The sequence below is a fragment of the Prenolepis imparis genome, unplaced genomic scaffold (assembly GCF_030444845.1).
Source record: "Prenolepis imparis isolate NDT839.2.m4 unplaced genomic scaffold, iyPreImpa1.0 SCAF_5, whole genome shotgun sequence".
In the NCBI taxonomy this organism is placed as follows: domain Eukaryota; kingdom Metazoa; phylum Arthropoda; class Insecta; order Hymenoptera; family Formicidae; genus Prenolepis; species Prenolepis imparis.
In genome coordinates, this window is record NW_028141163.1 from 13,985,689 (window position 1) to 14,007,917 (window position 22,229).

Here is a 22,229-nt window from a genome sequence, read left to right on the forward strand (position 1 = left end):
CATTCTTTCATCGTATCAAATAAAGGAGGAAAAATGTAGATTTGACCCCCGATTGCTCAATTTCACGCGGCACTATTTTACCGTGACAATGCGGGAAATCCGTCTCGTGCATTTCTCGAAGGCGAGTCGTGAAATCCGAGATCGAAAAGTGACAAAGCGTCGTCGTCGTATTGGATTAGTGACCGCAAAGTACAAAGAACAACCCTGTTTCCACTCGTTGACGCGGAATTCGCGTATATGCGACATTGCGGTCTGAGATTCGTGAAAAGGAAGAGCGTTGTCAAACATACATACACACACACATGCATACACACACGCACAGAACAATAGTTTCAACGTGCGGTTCGAACGCGTGCGCGCGTTCACGGCGGGAGCGCTCGAGATAAATGAAATTCATAAGACGAGGGTATATCCTTGAGACGCGGGACTTTGCCCTGCCGGGTGGGCGATAGTTTCGCTCAAGACGAAGCGAGAGAGGAGCCCGCCGGGGTTAGTGTGGGGGGCAGGGGGGCTCGTGCAACAAGTGACGTTATTAGGTTGGCGCCGGAGGGTTGCAAGGGAGAGAACGGAGCGAATCATAATGCATAACTCTTGCCCATCCTTGTCTTACGCGCGCGCGCACGGCCATTCAACTTCTGCGGAGAATTGTTCGTGCCAGCTTAAACCGAATTACTCCCCGAAGACCGAAAATTAGAAGATACTCGAAGAACTTTACGCCAATGATTTTTCTTCTAACATTATAGACCAGTTCAATAAGAGAATTTTACTTTTGATTCGAGTAAATATATTCTAAATTGAAAGCTATTGTTGAATCGAGCTACAAAAGGGTCCGCACGAATCATTTGACTCTAAGCAATCTCTGATTCGATAAAAATTGAAAATCGAAGAGACAAATGGTCCCCATTCTCTCCTTCTCATGGGGTTTCGATAAGAAGTTCCACAATCCTCGCAGTCGCGTTCTCACATATCGCCAATCTTGATCCTCTTGACAAGCTCGTGTTATGATATCGACGGTGAACTTCAAAAGCTCGTTTGCGCCCGGATCGGTGCCAAGTTACGTCGAGCTCGTTCGTCCTTGTCGTCCGATACGGTAATCGAGCGGAGTCGCGAAGACGTGCCCCGTCCTAGAAAACTAAATTTCCATTCTCCCGTTTCTCACGAAGCCTGGCGCGAACCGCGAAAAGAGACCATCGCCTACGGCCGTGGAAGACAAAGAGGCTTTATTATGCGAGGAGAGCGATGGAAATTGAGAACGACGAGGGCGGAGATTGGCAAGGATGCCGAGTGTTCCCCTTTGGCGTCGAACGGCAAAGACGACTACCTTATATCCGCGGAACACGGATTATTACCGCTCAAGACGATTATTCCCTTCCTTCCCCGCGCGTCTCTCCATTCTTTTTCGTATAACACGTTAAAATTTATGTTAAAATGTATATATCCGCTAATCCGCTGTGTTGTCTGATTTTTTTATGAATCGAGATTAACGCATTCGTTATACATTGAGTTTATTTTAATTTATAAGTTTCTTCGCTCTCTGAAGCTTTAATCTTAAAATGGGACAAAGAATCGACTAAAGTGAGATTGAAGTTAATATTTGCTACTTAAGAAGTCGTGTTTTTCTTCCCTTCTATGCCTTTTCATACTTTTATGATACTTTCGAGTTTTAACTTTAGAGCCCAGCGATAGTGATTGAAGTATGAATCTAGAGAGACAGCTGTGATGAAAGTATAAGACCTTGCTGATATATGTAATACTAAGTATCGTAAAAGTTGTCGATCTCGTCCCGTGAGCGCATAAGAGAGAAGCTTTTAAAGCTGAAGAAAATCTTAAAGATACCTCGCATGATCGAGAAGCATCCTACACGTGTAACTCGTAAACGCAACAGCGAGAGGGTGAAAAAGGAAGTGGCAAAGAAGAGAAAAAATAAGATAAAAGAAAGAAAGAACCTCCAATGGACGACAGAACCACCGTCGTGTCGTCAAGCCAGTCGTCCTTTTTCCGCCTCGCGACCCCCCCTGTCTCACGGCACTTGATTTCCGTCTTTCCCATTTTCCTCTTTCGCCCCGTATCTCCCATCCCTCGCCCTCACCCTCGGCTTCTTCACCCCGAGTCCGCCATTTTTGTTTGTGTTTCGCGGCGATCGTGGACCGGAAACGGATGTCCGCACCGTGAAAAATGGCCGCCGTTGCGCTTCCGGTACGGGAACGTTCCCCCCCATCTCTCTCTTTCTCTCTTCATCTCCCGCTACCCCCGATATCTCTTCTCCCTATCCCGAATCCTACTTCCAAGCTTCGTCGACGAAACGCGCGTTTTATATCCGACCTTCCCTTCTGCCGCGCGTTCTATCTTTCTGCCCTTTTGCCATTGTCCTGTCCGACTTTGGTCATCGACCCGCGCTCAAACCATTTGACGCAACGCGCTACATGTGTTCCTGACGTCGCGCAAACCAAGCGTTTTATCATAGTTCCGCGTGCGCGCGCGCTTGCATGTATGTGTGTATTTGTATGTATGAGAGCTGTTCAGTCGCGCATGTGATTATAGTAATTGTCTCTCGACACTTTCGCGCGACCTGCGCATTATCTATGCACTGAGAGAAAGAGAGAGATAGACACGATGAACACTCCCTGTACGTTAAACTTATCATAAACACGCAAAATCAAAGAATCGGCTTTAAATTTTATCATCCTGATGTACTATTTTTCGTTATACACTCTGGATTACTATATAATTTTTTATGAAAAGATTGATTTTCTCGTTTAACATATTTAAATTGAATTTAAATTGAATGAAAAATAAAATTAAAGTTTAGTTCCGGATTAACTGGAAGTAAAATCCTGTCTGCTTCGAAAACGCGCACGTAACATTAACGAATTAGAAGCTGTTTACTTTAATCTCTTTTTATAGTTTTGCGCTTCAATTATTCGCTCGCGATCAATTACCGGATACTCTGGATTAAGAGCTTATCTCTCTAATCTTCTCGTTGTATACTTTGTTTCAGGAGAGTTTCAAGAATGTGTTGAGCTGATTACATCTAGACTACACTAGGGTATTTGGGAATGGAGTCGACATTATTGCTGCTCCTACTGATCGGTAAGTCTAATGTAACATAAAATTATGCGCAAGAAATTATGCGAAAGACATATCGCCGTTCTTCGGTGTTGATTATTAAAGCCATTAACGTTGGAGTTTTGAATGGACTTTCAAGCAGAGACTATATCTGAAAGTTTTGGCAAAACTTTGGTGGAAAGTCACACTCATTACAAACTTCAGTCTGGCAATACTCCCCCTTTGCGACAATGAGTTATTCCGCAATGTTGAGGAAATATTTGTCGAGTGAGAAAACAGTTCGTACAAATTGTTATTAGAAATTTTTTTCGATTTTATTTTACTTAATTAAACCGTTTCATCTTATCGTATAAAAGAAATAAAACTTGTCTACGAAAATGACATCGCGTGACTATCGCGGATGTTTTAAATTACGAATGGAAGCAAGTTCGTTCATTTAATGAGCATTTGAAGAATTGTTCGGTGAATCGTTCAATTGTGACAAAACTGTTTCGTCGCAATAATATGAAGTATATGTCCAGAGAAATGCCTCTGCTATATATATTATATATATTAGGCAAATGGAAGTTTCATATCTTTTAAGAATCGAATAAAGTTTTTCGGGAGATACAATTTCAATACAAAGTAGGTCGATGAGACACAAAAACGACGTCAAGTTTTCGAATGCATTTCTTGCATCTTCGCATTTTTACCAATATTCTCACGACTCATCCCTTTTCACGAATACGCGCGAGTGTACAACAGACGGAATAAAATTTCGCAGTCTCCATCGAAGCGTGAACGTTGGGGGAAAGTGACTCCGATTTGACGCTTCGTAAACTTGCAGAATAATCCCGAGTCGGTCTCGGAGTCGGTCGTGGAAGAGAAAGGCGAAAAACGCGTCGCCGTTTCGCGACGAGCATCCGCGCACAACCACGCTCCGTCCCACGGTCGATGACCACGTGGAAGGTAGGAGCGAGGACGAATGCGCGGGAGCAGGAACGAGAAAAAAAAATAGAGAGGTGGAAAAAAGAAAGGAGTACGTTTGGTTTGGCAGCGGGCGGTGGTGGTGGGCGTCGAACTCGGGACATCGCGCGCGGATGACGAGTAATCGATCACGAGCACTCTGCCAACACTACGTGGCGAAGAGCACATGGTGGTTCTCATCCGCCACCGGGATGGAAAACTCCGCGCGCGCGTTGCGACCGAATCCGCGGCCGATTTTACCCCATTCTCGAAATTGTTCCCGAACGAAAAAAAAAAAGAACTGTGAGAAAGGAAAGATGGTGAGAAAGGTCGTACCCCCGACGAGGGAAAGATTCAGTCGCGATCGAGTCTTCGGGGCGCGAGAAGTTGTTCTCTCCTCTTATCCTCAGCTTATATCGCGACGATAAAAGCAGGGCTATATAGATCTATGTAAGGCACGTCGAGAATTAGTTTCGGCGAAATTGGATATCTCTTGGCCGGGAATCAACCCTATCGGGAGATACTCTCTCTCGCGAAGAAGAGCCGCCGTAGCTCCGCTGTAGCTGTCGCACAAATCCCCGAGTATAGCTGAGAGCCATGCGCCGGAGATATTTGCGGACGAGTTCGTAATGCTTTCGCGAAAAATACAGAAACCCCCGGCTGGCAACCCGACCCCTCTCTACCCCCGCACTCGGTTACCCCGGCCGTCCCTGTATCGATTTCTGTCCGATGGAGTATCGTGATACTCGCCCTCTCACCACCCTCTCGCGCTCCTCTCCATCCCCGATCGCCTCTCTTTGTGACTCGTCCTCTTCACTTCCTCCCCCTTTCCCTTCCCTCCCTATAAACCCTCTCGCTCAATCCCTTCTCTCACGCTTTCTCCTATATCCGCGTGTCCCTGTATCGCGATTTTCAATACCGTGCCGCACGTGAAGCGAAGGTGGACATCCGAGGGCGAGATGGATCATTACTTTTACGCCGAATTTCTTCTCCGACATCTTTACGCATTATCTCTCTTAATCCGAGGTCGATCTCATGATAGAAATTTGGAAAAATTAAGAGAAAACGGAAAACATAACTCTAAAAATTTAATACCACAGATAAAGTAATTTTATTAAAATAATTTTAATCATTTCAAATTAGTATATTAAAGATTACATTTAGAAGGTTTCATCTGGATTATCATCATAATACCTATAAGTGTTGGCTGTCGATGATTTCAGGTAAACGCGAATTAATTTCAAATAATATCGATACTATAGATATAGCAGAAATGTTATTCATAATAATGAAATGGTAATACGCAACGGATAACAATACGAGATTGAACTAAAATCTAGAAAATCTAGATGACTTAAAAGTACGTAATACGGTAGGCATACGCAAATGCGTATACGGGGAAACTTCTTCATAGCATTCATTTATCAATGTATCCGGAATAGTGCGAATCACGTTCGCCGCTTGGATGAAATTATTATATCTCGATATGAAGGCTACGTTCGGTGAGCAGGATGGACAGGTAGCATAGATGACATGGTCCTGATTTTTGTTTTTTATCGTTGGAAAATACAACGGTCGTTATACATATATAACATATACATCGGCCAACAAGTTCGCTTGGGGTCATCGGTGACTGGCCGAAATTTCATCGTAATGGATCAAATAAATGGTGATGAATATAACAGCATGGTTTTGCTCTGGATTGACGTAAAAATGTAATATCTTTTTTCTTTTTTTAAATAAAAAAAAATATATCAAAGGCAACTGTTATTGACGATGGTTATATCAAATTGAATATAGAAATAGAATCGAGAATATAGAATTAAATATAGCAACATTAGAGAGAGAAATTTTATACAAAAATATAAAGCGAATATATATCTTGGCGGAACTCGCGTAGAATCTTTCGAGAAACTGTTAATAATATCGACATATTGAACAATGTCATATCATCGATGATTGGAGATTAAATGACATTTCTGAAGTTATGTCTCTGTAACTGAATTTCGCGATATATATACCAGATATGTGTAACAATAACTTTATCGAAAGTTTATTTTATCGGTACGCGTGAAAATCGTGCCAATGAATATTGCTGACAAAAAGCTCTTATATCCATCGTCCAGCTCTAATATTTTTATTTCCATTATCTCTTGAAATTGCTTTTCTCTTTCCTTATATTTTCTTTTTCTTCATTCCGGTATGTGTACGTTATACGAGCCATCGTTACAAAGCGTTGAGGATTAAATTAATCACGAATCCGGAAATCCGATGAAAAACCGCGGAATTCTTCGTGAACATTATATTAACCGTGCGAGAAAAATTCTCTGTCCCTCTTGCCTATATACAGAGTACGTCGCTAATGTTTCTCATATTATTTATACAAACGCTGCCTATCGCGGGATGGGAAAATCATCGTGCGGCGTGATGGTCGATTCTCTCTGCTAGAAAAAAGACGAATGAAAAAAAAAGAGGAAAAAAACATGTCAAATGGTTTTTCGACGCATTTACGCAGTTACGTCGTAAAAGCGGGACCGTGCGGGTTGCATTTTGACCATTTGATTTCGACAGAATCGATTTCGGGGCAGCAACGGTCGCGCCATCGGCCATCGGCCATCGTACCGCATCATCAGTGACGTTGGGATTTTAACGGGCCGCGAGAACTGCCACAGGGCGAGTTGCCAGGGGCGCTAAAATATGCGCTTAATATTTACTCCAGACCGCATGGCGAAACGTATGGCTGTCAGGCATAACAAATTCCATTATTGAAGACACTGACGATCGAATGGTGTTTTCAGAGGTATTCGCAACGTAATAATGTCATATGTGGTCTTAGCTTGAGAAGTAAATGCATCGATAAAGAACCGCTATTTTTGTGTTTAATCTGGTAAAAAAATTTTATTGATATATATAAAGCGATTATTTATCAAAAATAATAATGTTAATTAATAATTATGTATTGAACAATGTAGTTTTCTTCTTGATATTTTAAACCTAAATGTAATACAAAAATATCTCTTTTCAAGTTGTAAAAAAATCGATGATTATCCATCGATACATCTTTTGTTTGTCATTTATTGATGCATCTATTTTACCGCCAGTCATTCCATTCATACGAACCGGTGAGCGAATTACTATTTGATCGTGAAAATCGATACGAGAGATGATGTCATCAATGAGATCCAATAGGGTATGGTGAAACTGACGAGAACTATGGAAATGAAATTTTGACACGTGTAAATATTACCACGACAGTACCAATATACATTTTCAATTATTCATCTTGTAGAAGGGGAGAAAGAAAGAGCGCACTATGCACTATTTAAATAAAAAATTATGATGAGAATAATTGTATGACATTATTATGAATAAATAAATACCACAACGTAATAATAGTATTACTAAAATAACGTAAATAAAATAATAGCATTCTTATATAGAAATCTTGCCAAGAAATCTTGCCTGAAAATTCATTTTATTTACGCATTGTTGATTCAAATTGTCTAAAACTTATTACTGTCGCAATTTCTAATATTATCAAATATTTTCAATGAAAATATCTATATATCTTTATTATATTCAATTCAGTCATGTATATTGAGATTGCATTTTAGGTAGCTATTTTATAAAGCTTCGTATCAATTCTGATGTACGCGATGAAGCAAAATCATATTTCTGCTTTGAATATATATCGCGGATATTGACGTGAATATGCGTGTGTGCATTAACGCATTATAATTTGTATGACGATAATTATATTGAAAGCTTATTTTGCGAAACCACGTTTAAGTTTCGTAAAATAGGAAGAGAAAATATCCGCATTGAACAAGATATTAAATGTACGAGAAAATTAGCTTCTATTTGTAAGCTCTTCTGATTCATATACACGAGAGACATCTCGACGTATCGATTATATCTCCTCTCTCAATATATAGGCATCGTACGTACTGGTAATTACTACGAATGGAGCAATGCGCGGTATCTTCTGATACCGATCGATATTTATTCGATTACGATTCGCGCATCGCGCTGAAAACTAATTTCACGCGTGGCATTACTATTACGTTGATTTGATTTCGATTTTTCCTTGCCGTGATTTCCCACATTTTTTCCCTTCTATTTTCCAGCACAAATCGCGTTACTCGCATTCATGAGCTTTTGCACACCGTTGTTTTAAATCTCCGGAAAAGCAGTATATCTAGTTTGCTAAATTCTCGTTTCGTTTGCGGATGGAAAATGAATTTTTATGAAGTAAAACTTGTTTTCGAAATACAAAAATATATAGATATATATTGTATATTTGTGCGTTTCGGAAACAATTTTCCTTCGTAAAAATTCATTACCCGCCCGCAAACGAAACGAGAATTCGCGTATTTTCTCATAGAAAAATTGACAGAATCTCTTCAAAATTGAAGTTTGTTTTGTAATTGAATTTTTAATATAAAAAAAAAACAATAGTCTCTTTGTTGATTGAAATATGTCATTGATCAAATACATATAATTAAATAATATTAAATATTATTCATCGATCAATTAACATATGTTAAAGAAGTTTACATCAAGATTGAAAAATTTTCCATTAAATAGCTTCTATTTCGAATATACGGAAAAAACTGAGAAGAAAATGTCCCATCTTGGTCTGTAGAGTTAGCATAAATCCAGAGAAGGGTTAATGATTTCCAGGTTCGATACATATGTATACAATAGTATACGAGAAACGTATGTATGTCAAGGCATGTCCTCTCGCTCTCCAGCATTTCGCAATTCGAATCGCATTTTCCTCGCGACGTATCACGTCATACGTCGGTCTCGCATCTAATCCATCAACGTGCGGCAACCGCGTTAGGCAGCGTGTCGCCACGTCGGCGCAAATGCTCGTTATTGCACGTTAAAGTTCGTTCTGGGCTGTCAGCGCGACACAACAAACGTAGGTTTGCGAGCCAACGTCGGGCGACAACGGACGGTAATGTGTCGCGGGTACCAGAAAATTGATAATCGCGCGGGGTGCGATAACCCCGAAGAAAATATTTCCAAGAGCCAGCTTCGATCGTCGTCGTCTGTCGCGTCGCTACTGCTCCCACAAGTATGTGCATGTGCGCCGTTTTCTGAATGATAAACCCTGCTGCAACGCAAACGAAAGGAATATCAAGTCGGTCCAAAACTGCACTCTTTAACCATACAAGTAAAGTAGATAAAAAATATATTATCTTATATAAATAATAAATTATATTTATGTGTATATTATTAAACAAGTGTGTAAGAATACTCTTGTCACATTTATGCGCGAAATTATACACAATACTTCCCAGAACGCTTAAAATTCATCAAAGAAGTCGCGAAATCCATCGAAAGTATGGACGAGTCGCGCAAAATTCTGGTGCGTGTAGAAATTTTAATTTTTCCTTATAGTTCCATTATTTCTTTCATGATATTAATTTTTCTTCTTCCTTAAAATTTTCCGCGATATCTTCGCGAGGGGGTTCGACTGGCGCGCACGTTAAACGCTTCCGCATTTTAACGCAGACGTGTCACGCAAAGACGCAGATGTGTACCAATACCCCGCAGACATTCTACGCGCGCCGACCAACTGCAATATCAAGCCACTGGCAGAATTCGAATTCCTTTAGTTCGTAACTCAAGAGGCGTCACGTTTTTTTCACGCTCTATAAATCGCTAAAAACGATTTCAGACGACATCGGGCGTTCGTGGGCAACTGAGATAGATCCTGCCGCAAAAGTAAGCGAACCGAGGTGCGTTCAAACGTAATTTATAACGTGAGAAAGAAATTGCAAAAAAAAAACTATTATCGCAGTATATACAATAGACGATAGAGAAGTGGATATAATTATAAGATAAATTTCGAGCTTGATAAAAGAATACGATAAATTGTATTAAAGATCCTATCGAAAATTAATGGAAACTGTCCATTTGAGAGGCAAGACGGAACCGACTGCAAATCTCATTATTGATTTATTCGATCGTTCGCCCGCGAAATTCCCTCTCGCTCTCTTTCTCTACTGCAGAGCACGTATCGGCGCAACTATTTCGATTCTATCGTAAAGTCGAGGACCGCGTTAGTCCCCCTTTCGTAGTTTGTAAGCGTTGCTCGTTCGACAGCGCGTGTGCCATGCGACGAGAATCGCATTTTCCCGCATACGATTCGCGAATACGTTACCGGGGATGCAGTGCAGTCTCTCTCTGTAGCTATCTTTCGTCGCACACGTGTCGCGACCGTGGAAGAGCTTTGGCAAGGTAACGCAATAACGTTCGATTATTGGTAGTCGTCACGGATGCAGGGGTAGCGCGATACGGCGAAAAGCGAGGGTGGGACGCGGTGGTATCTCACGGATGGTGGTCCAAACGGTCGTATATCAAAGCTCCAGGGTGCGGGCGCGCGTTGCCGCTTTTCCGATTCTCCGTCGCTTTTCCTCCGAGCTTTAGCTTTATCTTTCGCCACTCGCAACCGCTCGGTATCGAAAGCTCGCGCGGCGCGCATCTAAAATCTTTGGCATCCGAATAACACGCGAACGCTTACATCGAGAAATGCATGCGAGAGGAAAAAGATGAGAGCGAGGAAGAGAGCCCGCGCGACTTGCCGATACCAATAATCACGCAATTCTTCAAACACGTGTCGGCGAACGTATATAGAACGTATATAGAACACGTCTTTACGTCTGTTTGATTCAGCTCAGTTCGAAAATTCCTTCGCGGCGCGATCGTACAATGGAATAAAATTGAACATGTAGGGAGCCAAATACTCGCATTGCTTTTTCGTAATTTGTCGCATATTTGGTATTTTTCAAAAACGAGATTCTCTCTGTCGTATCTCTCCGTGTTTTACACACAATTTCACTTCGCAAAGTCTGGCTAATAAAAGCCGTGTTGGGGCAAACTTCTGTTTGAAAACCGTTACATCGAAAACTTTTGAACGAGCTGGTAGAAGGGCTTCCTCTACGACGGATTATGCAGAAGGTCTCGGTTATTGTCAGAACTAAATCCTTCAAGAGGATAACGGCCCAAAATATCGGAATTGTCTTTGCTCCCGAATGAAAGGAAGAAAATGACATATTTTAAACTGATCATCACAATCACCAGACGCTGATCCAATTGAAATTGTATAGGGATTAATGAAAATAAAGTTTCGTAGGGAAAAAGGTATGAAACGATGAAATTATCTCGACAAATTTTTTTAATATGGCAATTTTTATCTCGAGAGTATGCTGTTAAATTGGAAAAGCCTCAAAGATGTCACAATTGACAATAATAGAACGATTTAATAAAAGCATTGTAATACTGATTGAATAATACATATATTTTTTCATTTTTTTTATAATAAATAGTTTAAAAGTTTTTCAAGCACGCTCTTATTATATACATGTATAAAATAAGTCTAACAGATGACAGTTCAAGAAAGGATACATGTTTTTAAAATTCTCTTCTTGCAATTTATCTCTTAGTTCTGACAACTTCTTATTCACTGTACAAAACACGCGATAATATACGTATATACATAACATGGTCGATATTTGTGACAAACTATGCGGAATTTAAATCAAATGTGACTTAAAGCTTGAGTTTATGGGATTTCGGAGTAACATCGCTTAGTAAGCATCGCAAAATTCCGTTAAGATGGCGGAACGAGACGACGACGACGGTGTCGATTTCACGAGGAAGTTTATCGGTAAACCGAAGTTCACTGCTAATTTCTCGTACCGCCACACCTCAAAGTGCGCTTTAATTGCGTTAGACGGGAAGTAAATTACATTAGATTGTCAGCCCTCGAGGACGTAAGATCTGATGCTGGCGGCTGATTGCAGCTTTCGTGCGCTTAGCTGGCGACATCCAACTTCATTTTCCATAAAGTAGATTGAGAAATAAGATTCCGCGATTAATTAAGAGTGTACGACCGAAAGAATTCTTGTCCGAATATATTTTCGGGCGCGAGTATGTCCTAACAAGGCGTGTAAACTAAAAAAAAAAAAAGAGGAAAATTCCTGTAAAATAGGACGATGGATTATTAAAACCTATTATAATAGAAAAATTTATCCTCTTTGACTTAAACGGATTTTCGGATAATCGACTTGAGAAAAAAATGAGTTGCAATCGATGAGAGAGGATAAATTGATTGTTCCAAAGAATAATTTCAAAGAACAAATATAGCATTATCGCCGTGAAAATCAGAAATATTGAAAAATTATTATTCGTAATTCATAATTGATCACTTTTGTAAAATCTTTCAGAAAATATAATCCCGTATTTTCTCGTCGCTAATATCATATCGGTTCATATACATTTTGTGTATTCGCTTTCAATAAAGTTGACAATAACGCATACATCTAAATCGATAACAACCTATAATCACAGTATATACTCGATACACTCGGTACACGATAAATGAATAATGCAGATGGAAGACCGTTAATGCATGCATCGAAAAAGAGATACAATTTGACCCGGATTTCACCCCGTCATATATCGTAAGCGTGTAATGACTGTTCGCGGTTAATGTTCCGTCTATATGTACGTTTTTACTATCTTTCCCAGATATCCCTGCTGCGTGCTATTTCAAACGATCAATCATACGTTATAATCGGATTTGGAATAACTCTCCGCATTAAAAACACACCGCGGTTCGGCCAGTGGGATATAAAGCGAGAGCATATATATACGCGCAGAGACGTCTCTCTCTTCCCTCCCCTTTCCCGCAACGGTAATATTAAAATTTAAAATCTCATATATTTGTCTTGTGAAAGAGAGTCAAGCGTACTCTTTTTCCGCCGGGAGTCCGTCCCGCGTATTTCAATTTCGCAAACGTATCAAATAAATCTCAAATTCTCGCATTCGAGGACCCTAGACTCGGAGTAGACTTTTCTTGCTTATCGATGCATACGCGTACGTGTGTCGGCATGTGTTGGAGAAACCGGGTCAAAAACAGTTTGACTATCCTCTCGAACATGTTATGACGCCACTTGAAAACGCTTTAAAAATACGATGCCTATATCCTTCACTGCGCCACACGCGACTATATACATATTGCGTAGAAGCCTTGCATTTTCTCGATGCATTTTTCTTGCATTTATCGTCAGATAAGCCCCGATATAACTATTTACAGAATAGCTTTGAAGAAATGATATCGAGAACTAAATCAATAGTACGACATAGTATTGTGCGCGGATAAGAAGTAGGTAAAGGACTGCTGCAAATGTACAAACGATAAATAATTTGTTCACCTTTTTATTTTATTGCAAAAGATATTTGCGACATAACTTGCTATAATCTAGCTAGAAACTTTCAGCTTTTTTTTTTAATATAATCTTTACCGATTGTTTCAATCTTTCTATATATAAAGATGTTCTATATCTGTGTTGAAAAAATATCTCAAAATATCATCAAAATTAAAATATCTCAAAATTTTATGACCATATTGTAAAAAGCATCTCTGGAACACTGCAATTATTGTATCCGTGTTAGAGATTTAACGATTTAACCTCATCAGTTCGTATCGGTATGTTTGATAATCTTTCTACCGAGGGAGAGGGATATATCAGTCGGCGGTGGGAAGGGTTTATGGGGGAAGGGTGATGGAGAGAGTCGCATGGGGCAGCGACATAATCGGCTTACACTATAACAGCCTGACGGGCGCGTGAACGGACGAACGGATTTGATCCCAAAAGCCCCAATACCTCGAAAGCTTCGATATATAACCCCCTTTTCTCCTCTGCTCGCACGCGTCTCTCCGCTCGACTTCGCGAACGAATGAAACGGAACGCGATGCGCAAATTCGTTTGAGTCTCGCAACGAGGCTATTGGCCATGAGCGAGAGCTGCTCACGACAGGAATATCGTGCTCGGGATGATCAATTGAATCGCCATTAACGTGGAATTATTAGTTTCCGGTTGAAACATCGGGTTGATACTCGCAAGATGAGGAGGGAGATCAGCTCGTCTCTTTAAACCGTATATATTCTCTGTATTCTTCGCGGAAAGGAGAAGGAAACTTCCCCCTACGTTTCCGATTCAACGCTATCAGTCAAAGCAAATTTTATGCTGAGAGCAAATCACAGATGCAACAGACGTCCTGTTTCATCATGTCACATTCCGAGGCTAAACAATTTCATGAAAGAAACATATCATGACGATATGCTAGATAGGTATATATCACCGCTGACACACAATTTGCATATCTTTTTTTTTTCTTTTAACAGAAGAAGGAGACATTTTATTAAAATTCTTCAATCAGCTTTAAAGGAACAATTTAAGGATATAATTTGAGAAACGTTAATATATTTCAAGAAAGAAAAGTTTGTTTTATTTAAATATTTGTCCAAATTTGGCTGAGATAAGTAAAAGAATAGAATTTTCCTTGCAATCAACGAGCTTCAAAAGCACATTTTAAAATAGGTTCGAGCTTTTTATGGATAATAGTTTTTTCTTATGCACCCAGTTACGTCGCAATCTCTCTCGTTGCTCTGACGATGTCAGAAACATTCGCTTTGACTTACAACTGCGTATTAACGCGTGCAAGAATAACCGGGCTACTGAAAAGGCAAAAGAAAAGTCGGATATATTCATCGACTTAAAAAGGGAAAAGGAAGGAGAACAAGCGAGACAGCCTCTCCTGATTTAATTAACAAAAATGTACGGAGACTACAAAGAATGTCTATTTTCTCGAGCGACTTGGCGAGGCGATTCAAAGCCTCATTGTCAACTTCTGTTCGCGCGAGATGCCCCTTTTTCGTTTTCTTTTAACCCTTGTCTCACTGCCGATGTCGGATTGTGCTTCGACTTGTAAGATTAAAGGCGAACTCGGACCGTCTAGCAACCGACGTTGCGTACGTCTTAATACCAGCCACGTCTTTCGAAGAGTTTCGAGCTACAATATTAAATCCGTACGTAATTTATTAGCAATATAATTGAATACGTCGCGGTAACATAAAAAATTTGTAAATTTTTTTGTAAAAAATCTTTAAACGCGTACGCAAAAATGAGACATTTTCATTATCCACACAAGTTTGGAATTTTGTAGAAAATTACGTAAAAATGGCTTACACGAATACAGAGTTTTAAAATATTTTTACAGATTTCATAGATAAAATTCATACAAATAATTGCTCGCCATGTAATGAGCGCATGAGAACTGTGGAATCATATAATCCGTGAGACTGAACAAAATCGTATTCTCGCTACTTTATCTGTCCGCCCCCTTCTGACGAAGCTTATCCGATAGAGCGAACGAGTCGATGTTGAGAGAAATACGGAGGAAGCCGTAGAAAAAGGGCGGAAAAGGATTCTCAGTCGCGTTAAGCGCGATCGAATGCGCGCAAATACGCGAAAGAGCGTGGCCTGGAAACAAAGAGCGAACTGCAATAAAAAACTTATTAAGGAGGTCTGGGCCGAGGCAAAGTCCCGGTAAATATTTGACCGGTCTTTAAACCGCCAACCGCGCGCCACCAAACCATTACGGCGAAGCTATAACCCACCCTCGACTACCCTCTTCTCTTGAGAAGCACATTTCTTTCTTTTTTTTTTTATTCTCTAAGAGTCTATCTCACTCCGCTGCTTCTTCATGAGCTCGTATTAAAGGCGCCTCGTGAAAAGGCGCAGTTATTATCTTATTTCCGCGTTTATCCTGAGTAATGTCAATTGCGAGAGATAATACACAAAGGCAATTATTATATATACTTGCAAAAACTCGAGCGCAAAAAAAACAAACAAATATATATACGGTTCCCGAAAGATCAATAAAAATAATTACGCTTGTGTCATTGAACATTTACTTATTTGATAATTTTATAATAGCCAGCGCGCGCGCGCAAGAAAAAGGAAAAGTAAGAACAATTATTTTGAGCCGTAGTAAGATAGAGATTTGCGAACGTTTACGCACGTCTGTTAAAAAAAAGTAAAAAAGAAAAGCGATAAAATATAATTTGGGGGGATACAAAAAAATAATCCCGTAAATGCAAACTTGCGACGTAAATCATGCGAAAAGCAACTTCCCCGTCCAAGTCACCGCCGCGATAAGTACGTCAGATAATAGAATCGCAAACTAAGCAATTTCGAACTTGGTAATTTACATGTCGCGCTTATATTTGGGGGGCGTGTATACGAGGCAATAGGAAACGTCGTTCGTCTACCGTATAGTGCGTCTCGTGTATTTCCTCTTCTTTTTCGGCGCCCTATCGTTTTACGATCCCATTTCGTCCCTCGTACGTCGCCCTTGTACCCTCCGAACGAACGAACGTTATTTCATCAATGACTTTGGATCCGCATCGGCAGAAAGATATCGCTATTGTCGCGCGACGTATTGTTTCACGGTATTTCCTATCGAAGCGCTCATTGTTTCGAGCGGTATTGTCGAATAAACGCAGGACATTGTTCCTCGTCGTTTATCGGGTTCCTATAGCCAGAGAGGTCGAGGCTCGTTAGTTCGTTCCCTTTGATTCCTTCTTGCGGATACATTTGCGAGGTCTCGCACACATAAATATAAATATATGTTTCACCGTTTTTGCTCAAAAAATTCTGATCGAATGTCATCTTTTTATGATTTTTTTTATTAATATACATATATCTGATATACTATATATTTTGAATATATTTTAGAATAAAAGAGAAAAGGTCAATCTTAAAAATTCGCGAAACAGTTATTATAGATTCTGAAAGACTCTTTATCTTTCAATTCCTGCATTTTCACAATCTTTTCGTCGTTAGCTGGCCGATTAAAACCTCTTTTACCTTCGACGCGCGATATTTTGCGAGGCTAAAAAAACCGGTAATGCCCGATCGTCCGATGGTGCTTTCTATTATTGTGCAAACTCTCGTTTTCTCATGAAGTGCTACTTGACCGAGTCGGCTGCTTCGAGTACGATGAAACTTCCCGTCGGTGTAGTGATACAGAAAGTTCTTTGTGTATCTCTCTCTCTCTACTTCTATGTCTCTCTATCTGCATTCTCGTTGAGCATAATACCGATATATCGCCAACGACGGAAGGGTTCGCCGAGGGTATCAACCGAGCGAGTGAGGGCGAACGACAAGAGCGGCGTAACTCCAGCGACCCGGGCGGTCTCGAGTGTCTTGTCAATATGTATAGTGTCATCGATGTCTCTCTATCGGACGAATCCCCGCGACGCACCCCCCACGTAATACGCACGCGGGGCACGCTCGCGGGGATCTCCAATCTACGGGGTTCGCATCTGGGAGATTTCTATCTACGCACGTACGCACGAGTCTTATTCAAAAGCGACGAGGTAGCGACGCGACGCCATGTGACTCGAGTAAATTAGCTCAACGAATCGATCGTCTCCCTCTGATTCTCATATCTAATAATTATAACAACACGATTCTTGAAATCAAATTTTATAATACTATCCAATTTCGTAATTAATCGAGATATAAAGAAAAATATAATTACATAAATATATATTGTTAAAATATATAATATATTATTATTTCAAATATATATTACTATTATTATTATCCGAAAGATTATTGTGTGAACAGATAATCTCAATCATTTAATTAAATGTAATTAATACTTTGATTGTTTATATATATACCTGTATTCATTACAGATTACAGAATCGGTTAAATAAGATACAATGAAATGCAAGTCTTGTTCGATTCAGTTAGCATATTAAATAAATTGTGTTCAACCGCGTTTATATATACTGCTTGGAAATTTGAGGTATCCCTGTAGAGAGTGGCAATTATGCATATGGGCGTATTAAACGAGAATTAGTCGCCTGTGCTATATCCTCGGAGAGTTATACGGATCGCGTTGCGGACGCTCGGGATTGTCTTAGATTGCGTACTAATGCTGTTGAATAATACTCGATCCTCGGGCATATATATACGAATCCGATCGCGATCTTGCCGATACGATACGAAACGCCGTCTTCGCGAAGTTACACATCGGAGGTAATAAAACGCGGTAATTACTTGGCCAGACAATCATTAATCTTCGTTGTATCGATCGCGTCGGCGAGTTGTCTTTCGCACGACACTCTATCGCTGTTAATGAAACGGCGCGAAATATCCTGAGTTGTAATTTTCAGACAAGTATCTTTTTCACGAATAGAAAAGTATTTGTATTAAAGATACATAAACATTTCTTATGTTACAAGCGACATTTTCATAATCTTTCCAACATTTTTAAGCTTATTATTATACATCTTGTTATTAGCAGACAAGAAAGATTAAGATTTTCCTAAGAGAGAAGAATCTTTCTGATGATACAAAGAAATTGTCATTAAATTGTTTCGATTAAATTGCATTAAGACGTTAAATACGACGATGGAGAATAAGTTTCGCTAAATCGAGATCCTCGTAATACCGCGAAAGCCTTTAGCTTTCCTCCCTCGTCGGTGGGGCATCCACTATTTGAGAACCGTCAGTGTATAGGCTCGACGACACGCGACGCATTCACGACAGAAATAAATACGGAGTGAAAAGAGCTCGGATTCCTTTCACGGAAAGATATAATTGCCAGAAAAATAAACGATCGTAAAGTCTGTTTACCCACGTCTTTCTCCACCAGCGAGGCGGTATACTTTTCGTACCCTGTCTTCAGGCTTTACCTCCCAACCTACCCCTCTGCATCTCCCAGTTACATCCCCCATTCGGGTGTCGTCCTCGTCTCCTTTTATCTCCTCTCTCTTTTATCTACTTCTCCCGTGCATGCTCCCTCACATAGATACACTTACACACACACACACACACACACATACACATCACCATCGTGTCTATTCTCTCGCGTCTGTCTATATCCTCTTTCTTTCTCCTTCTCATTCTCGATTCCCAGCCACCTCGTCGCGACTCTCCCGTGGAAAAGCTCACTCGAGTCGCGGGTCAACGAATTCGCAATTACGATCTTTCACGTTGACGTGGCTACCCGCTCTCTCGTCGCGACTTTGGTAAGACCTCGCTCCGTCTTCGTCGCGCACGTTCGACCGCATCAGCAGCCGCCCTCGTCTCGCATCGTAATGCAGTATATATATCTCAAGATTTTCTCTAGTAAATCTATCACGGGAGCCGATAATGCGAGGCTGTTGAAACCTTGGTATCCATTTAGTGGGAAATACATCGACATATACGAGAGAGAGTCGGTGGTCGTTCCGGAAATTGCAAATAGAACAGAAGAAACGTGACCTTTTCAACATTTATCTTGGGCAATCTGCCCTCTAAATCAGAATATGACATTTATCGTTTCCGCACTGACATAATTGGTGTACATTGAATTTATGATTCATGCGAACCGCGCCATATTCTGGTTGCAATATGGATTATGCATCGCTGTCAAATCAATTGGTATATCGCGGTAAACACGAAACTGCGTATCCTCCAATGCATTAAATATTCAATTTTCGTGTCGTATGCTAAAAATTATATATTAGATAATTTAAAAATGTATACGCGAAGAGCCTGAGCGAACGAGTGCATGGATAGTTAACGTAACTTGTTTCCCCGAATAAATCCTGCTTCGTCCGAATACATGCACTTTTCATTCGCGCAATCTTTATACGTACTCTGACCTTTCGAGCCGTAGCGGAAAAATCCCGGTCGAATCGCAAATTGGGTTCACGTTTCAACGACCAATGAGCAGAAAACGTTCTCCATGCAAACGCGCAGACGCGTCCGTATCAACGACGCGCAAGAAATATCGGAATTCGAAGGATGGGAAAAAAAGCTTTAGAGGAGAGAGAGGGTGTTGTGTATATGGGGGATTCTCTACGCTATATACTTACGCTCCTTTGACATACTTTGAGACACAGTGACGATGCGATGTAAAAACAATGCGACGGGGCTATTCAAAAGCTTTGTGTCAGCCGACTCCCTCCTTTACTTTCGCACATCGCTCATTCACGATGATACAGGTACGAAAGATGAGAGAGCATCATAGTCATTCATAGGCGTCGAATGTTTGCATACGTATTTAATATCTCTCCATCCAAGAAACGTGTTTTTTTCTTTTAAGAACGCAATATGTGCAGCATGAAAAAAGATCTGTCAAAAAGCTGCAGAAACGATAAAGATATCAATTATATTGCCAAAAAAAAATTACCATCAATCGTCAACAAATTTTCCGTGTCACAAAAAAAACGCGATGACTCGACGTCAATGATTTCGCGCCGAGGGTGAGAATAGGCATTAAATCGCGTACGCGCGTGAATTCGTGCATTATTCGTCAAGAATGAAAGCGTAAATAAAAGTGCGCGCTTTTATATATAGACCCGCAAATGGAAATGACGATCTAGAGCGGTCGTTCGGTTTTTACTCTTTGGCAAGCGAGCAAACACACAGATGGTTACGTGTCCACATTCTTCTTGACAACGTGCGAGAATTTATGCATCGAAGTTCATGTGTCGACGCACATACATGGTCCAGTATAAAGAGGACGAACATACGCGAGAGGAAAATTTTCGATGGTTATATCTGTTGCGCGTGAATAATTCGACGAAAGACTCTCTCGCCGAAGTAAATCGAAAGTAACTCGATCACAAACGGACCTCAATCTCGCATTTAAAAACTATTATAAAGAATATTAATTTATAATATTATATATATATATATATATATATATATATATATTAATATATACTGGTTGAAGTTCTTAAATGCGAGGTTGAGATCCGTTTGATCGAGTTACGCGCAAATAAGTTAAATAAATATTTCATAAAATTTGACAAGTTCTTATCTGTCACAGTGATATAATGAGAAAAAAGATTTTTCTTATTCTTAGATGTTGGATAATAGAAACGTTATATAAAATTTAAGTTTCAGTTTGCGGTTTTACGGATCGTTACATACGTTCTAATGTATCCCGTTAGTGCGGATAGGTTTGATCGCTTCGAGTTTTATCTCGTTTTGGAAGGAGGAAATTAACTTTCCTCTTTATTCTCGTTGTATAGATACATTGATATCTAAACCACGTAAAATCGTATTTTAAACCGCGTTGCTCGCTAGGTCGCGCCGGTCTCTAAATAATTCATCCCATGAATTATTTCCGTTCCTATTCCCGACTCGCAACGAGAGAATCGATCTGCTTGATCGCCGCGCCCTTCTCTCGCCGTCTCGCGGCACTTTGTCCCCGCGTTACATCGAAGGAGTTCGATCATCCCTTAATCGTGCACGTTGCATATTTCAGCTGTCCAACCATTGCACCGCGCTTCTCTTCCTGCGCATCATCCTCTTCCGTAGATTCGAATATAAATATATATATATGCGCGAAAATATAGATATCTCGTCACTTTGAACGACTGCACCGTCGCTCCTCTTCTAGTGTTGACTGTGTGCGGACATCATATACCCCCGGCGGTTGAAATATTTTGTTTCCTGAATAAGCAACGAGCCGCGCCGGCGGGCGTTTAACTTTTACTTGGATATATATCGGGCAAAAACCTGCATTATATGTAAATGTAGCTTTCAGCGTTTTCGGGAACGGATTATAGAAACTCGCGCGCACGTTGCTTCTTAATCCAGGGATTTCGAATGAAATATTTGGTAGATGCTATCGGGCAGTGACGCGACCATTCGCTCCGGCGTGCATTTAATCCCGGAACGAGCATGGTCTCGAATCGATTCGAAATCTAGGTCGAATTCGGCTTAGCGGAATTGATTTCTCCGGTTTCTCGGATGCGAACAATGTATACGTCGTGGGGTTTAGACCGGCTCCGCGAATCAGGTCGTTCCGCCCGCTTCGACGAGACAAAAGATAAAATTCTATCCGCGGCGCTTACCAACCAACAAATCGAATAATCGTTTCAACATCGAGTTTAATCCGCGGGCAAATCAAGAAGAGAGCTATATCTTGCTTGATCTGAAATGCCTCCGTTCTATGCAAAGAACAAGAGAGAAGAAAGAAAGAGCGAGAGAAATCGATTAGTTAGATAATTATAACGTACGATTAAATTATATTAGGAAAAGTTTTAGCGTATTTGTCAACAAAGTATACCTATATATCTGAAAACAGCGATAACATTCTCTGAAATACCTTTATATCTCGAGATCGCAAGTCGATCCTTAGTTTTTTATCCCAGTTGTTTATCAAATCGGGACTGTTGAAACGTGAAATTTTAACCGCCGCTGTGTAAAGTAAACTCGCGTAATTTCTCATCAGCGGGCTTGTTAAAAATTAAGCGAATGAAAGACAATATAAGTTAGTCAATTTAAATTAATCGCGCTTGACCGCTTCTCATTGACCGCGCGCAGTCTCTCTCTCTCTAC

At 40.4% G+C, this 22,229-nt stretch overlaps 1 protein-coding gene across 5 annotated transcripts in view; it reads left to right on the plus strand.

Moving 5' to 3' along the window:
• Positions 1–22,229, plus strand: part of Dscam3 (Down syndrome cell adhesion molecule 3) — a 97,110-nt gene that overhangs the window by 46,992 nt on the left and 27,889 nt on the right. For all 5 annotated transcript variants that reach the window (XM_083037866.1, XM_083037863.1, XM_083037864.1 and 2 more), the window contains exon 3: positions 2,999–3,090. In XM_083037866.1, coding sequence (XP_082893992.1) covers positions 3,057–3,090 — 34 coding nt within the window. In that variant the 5' untranslated portion in view covers positions 2,999–3,056. The remainder of the gene's footprint in view (positions 1–2,998; positions 3,091–22,229) is intronic.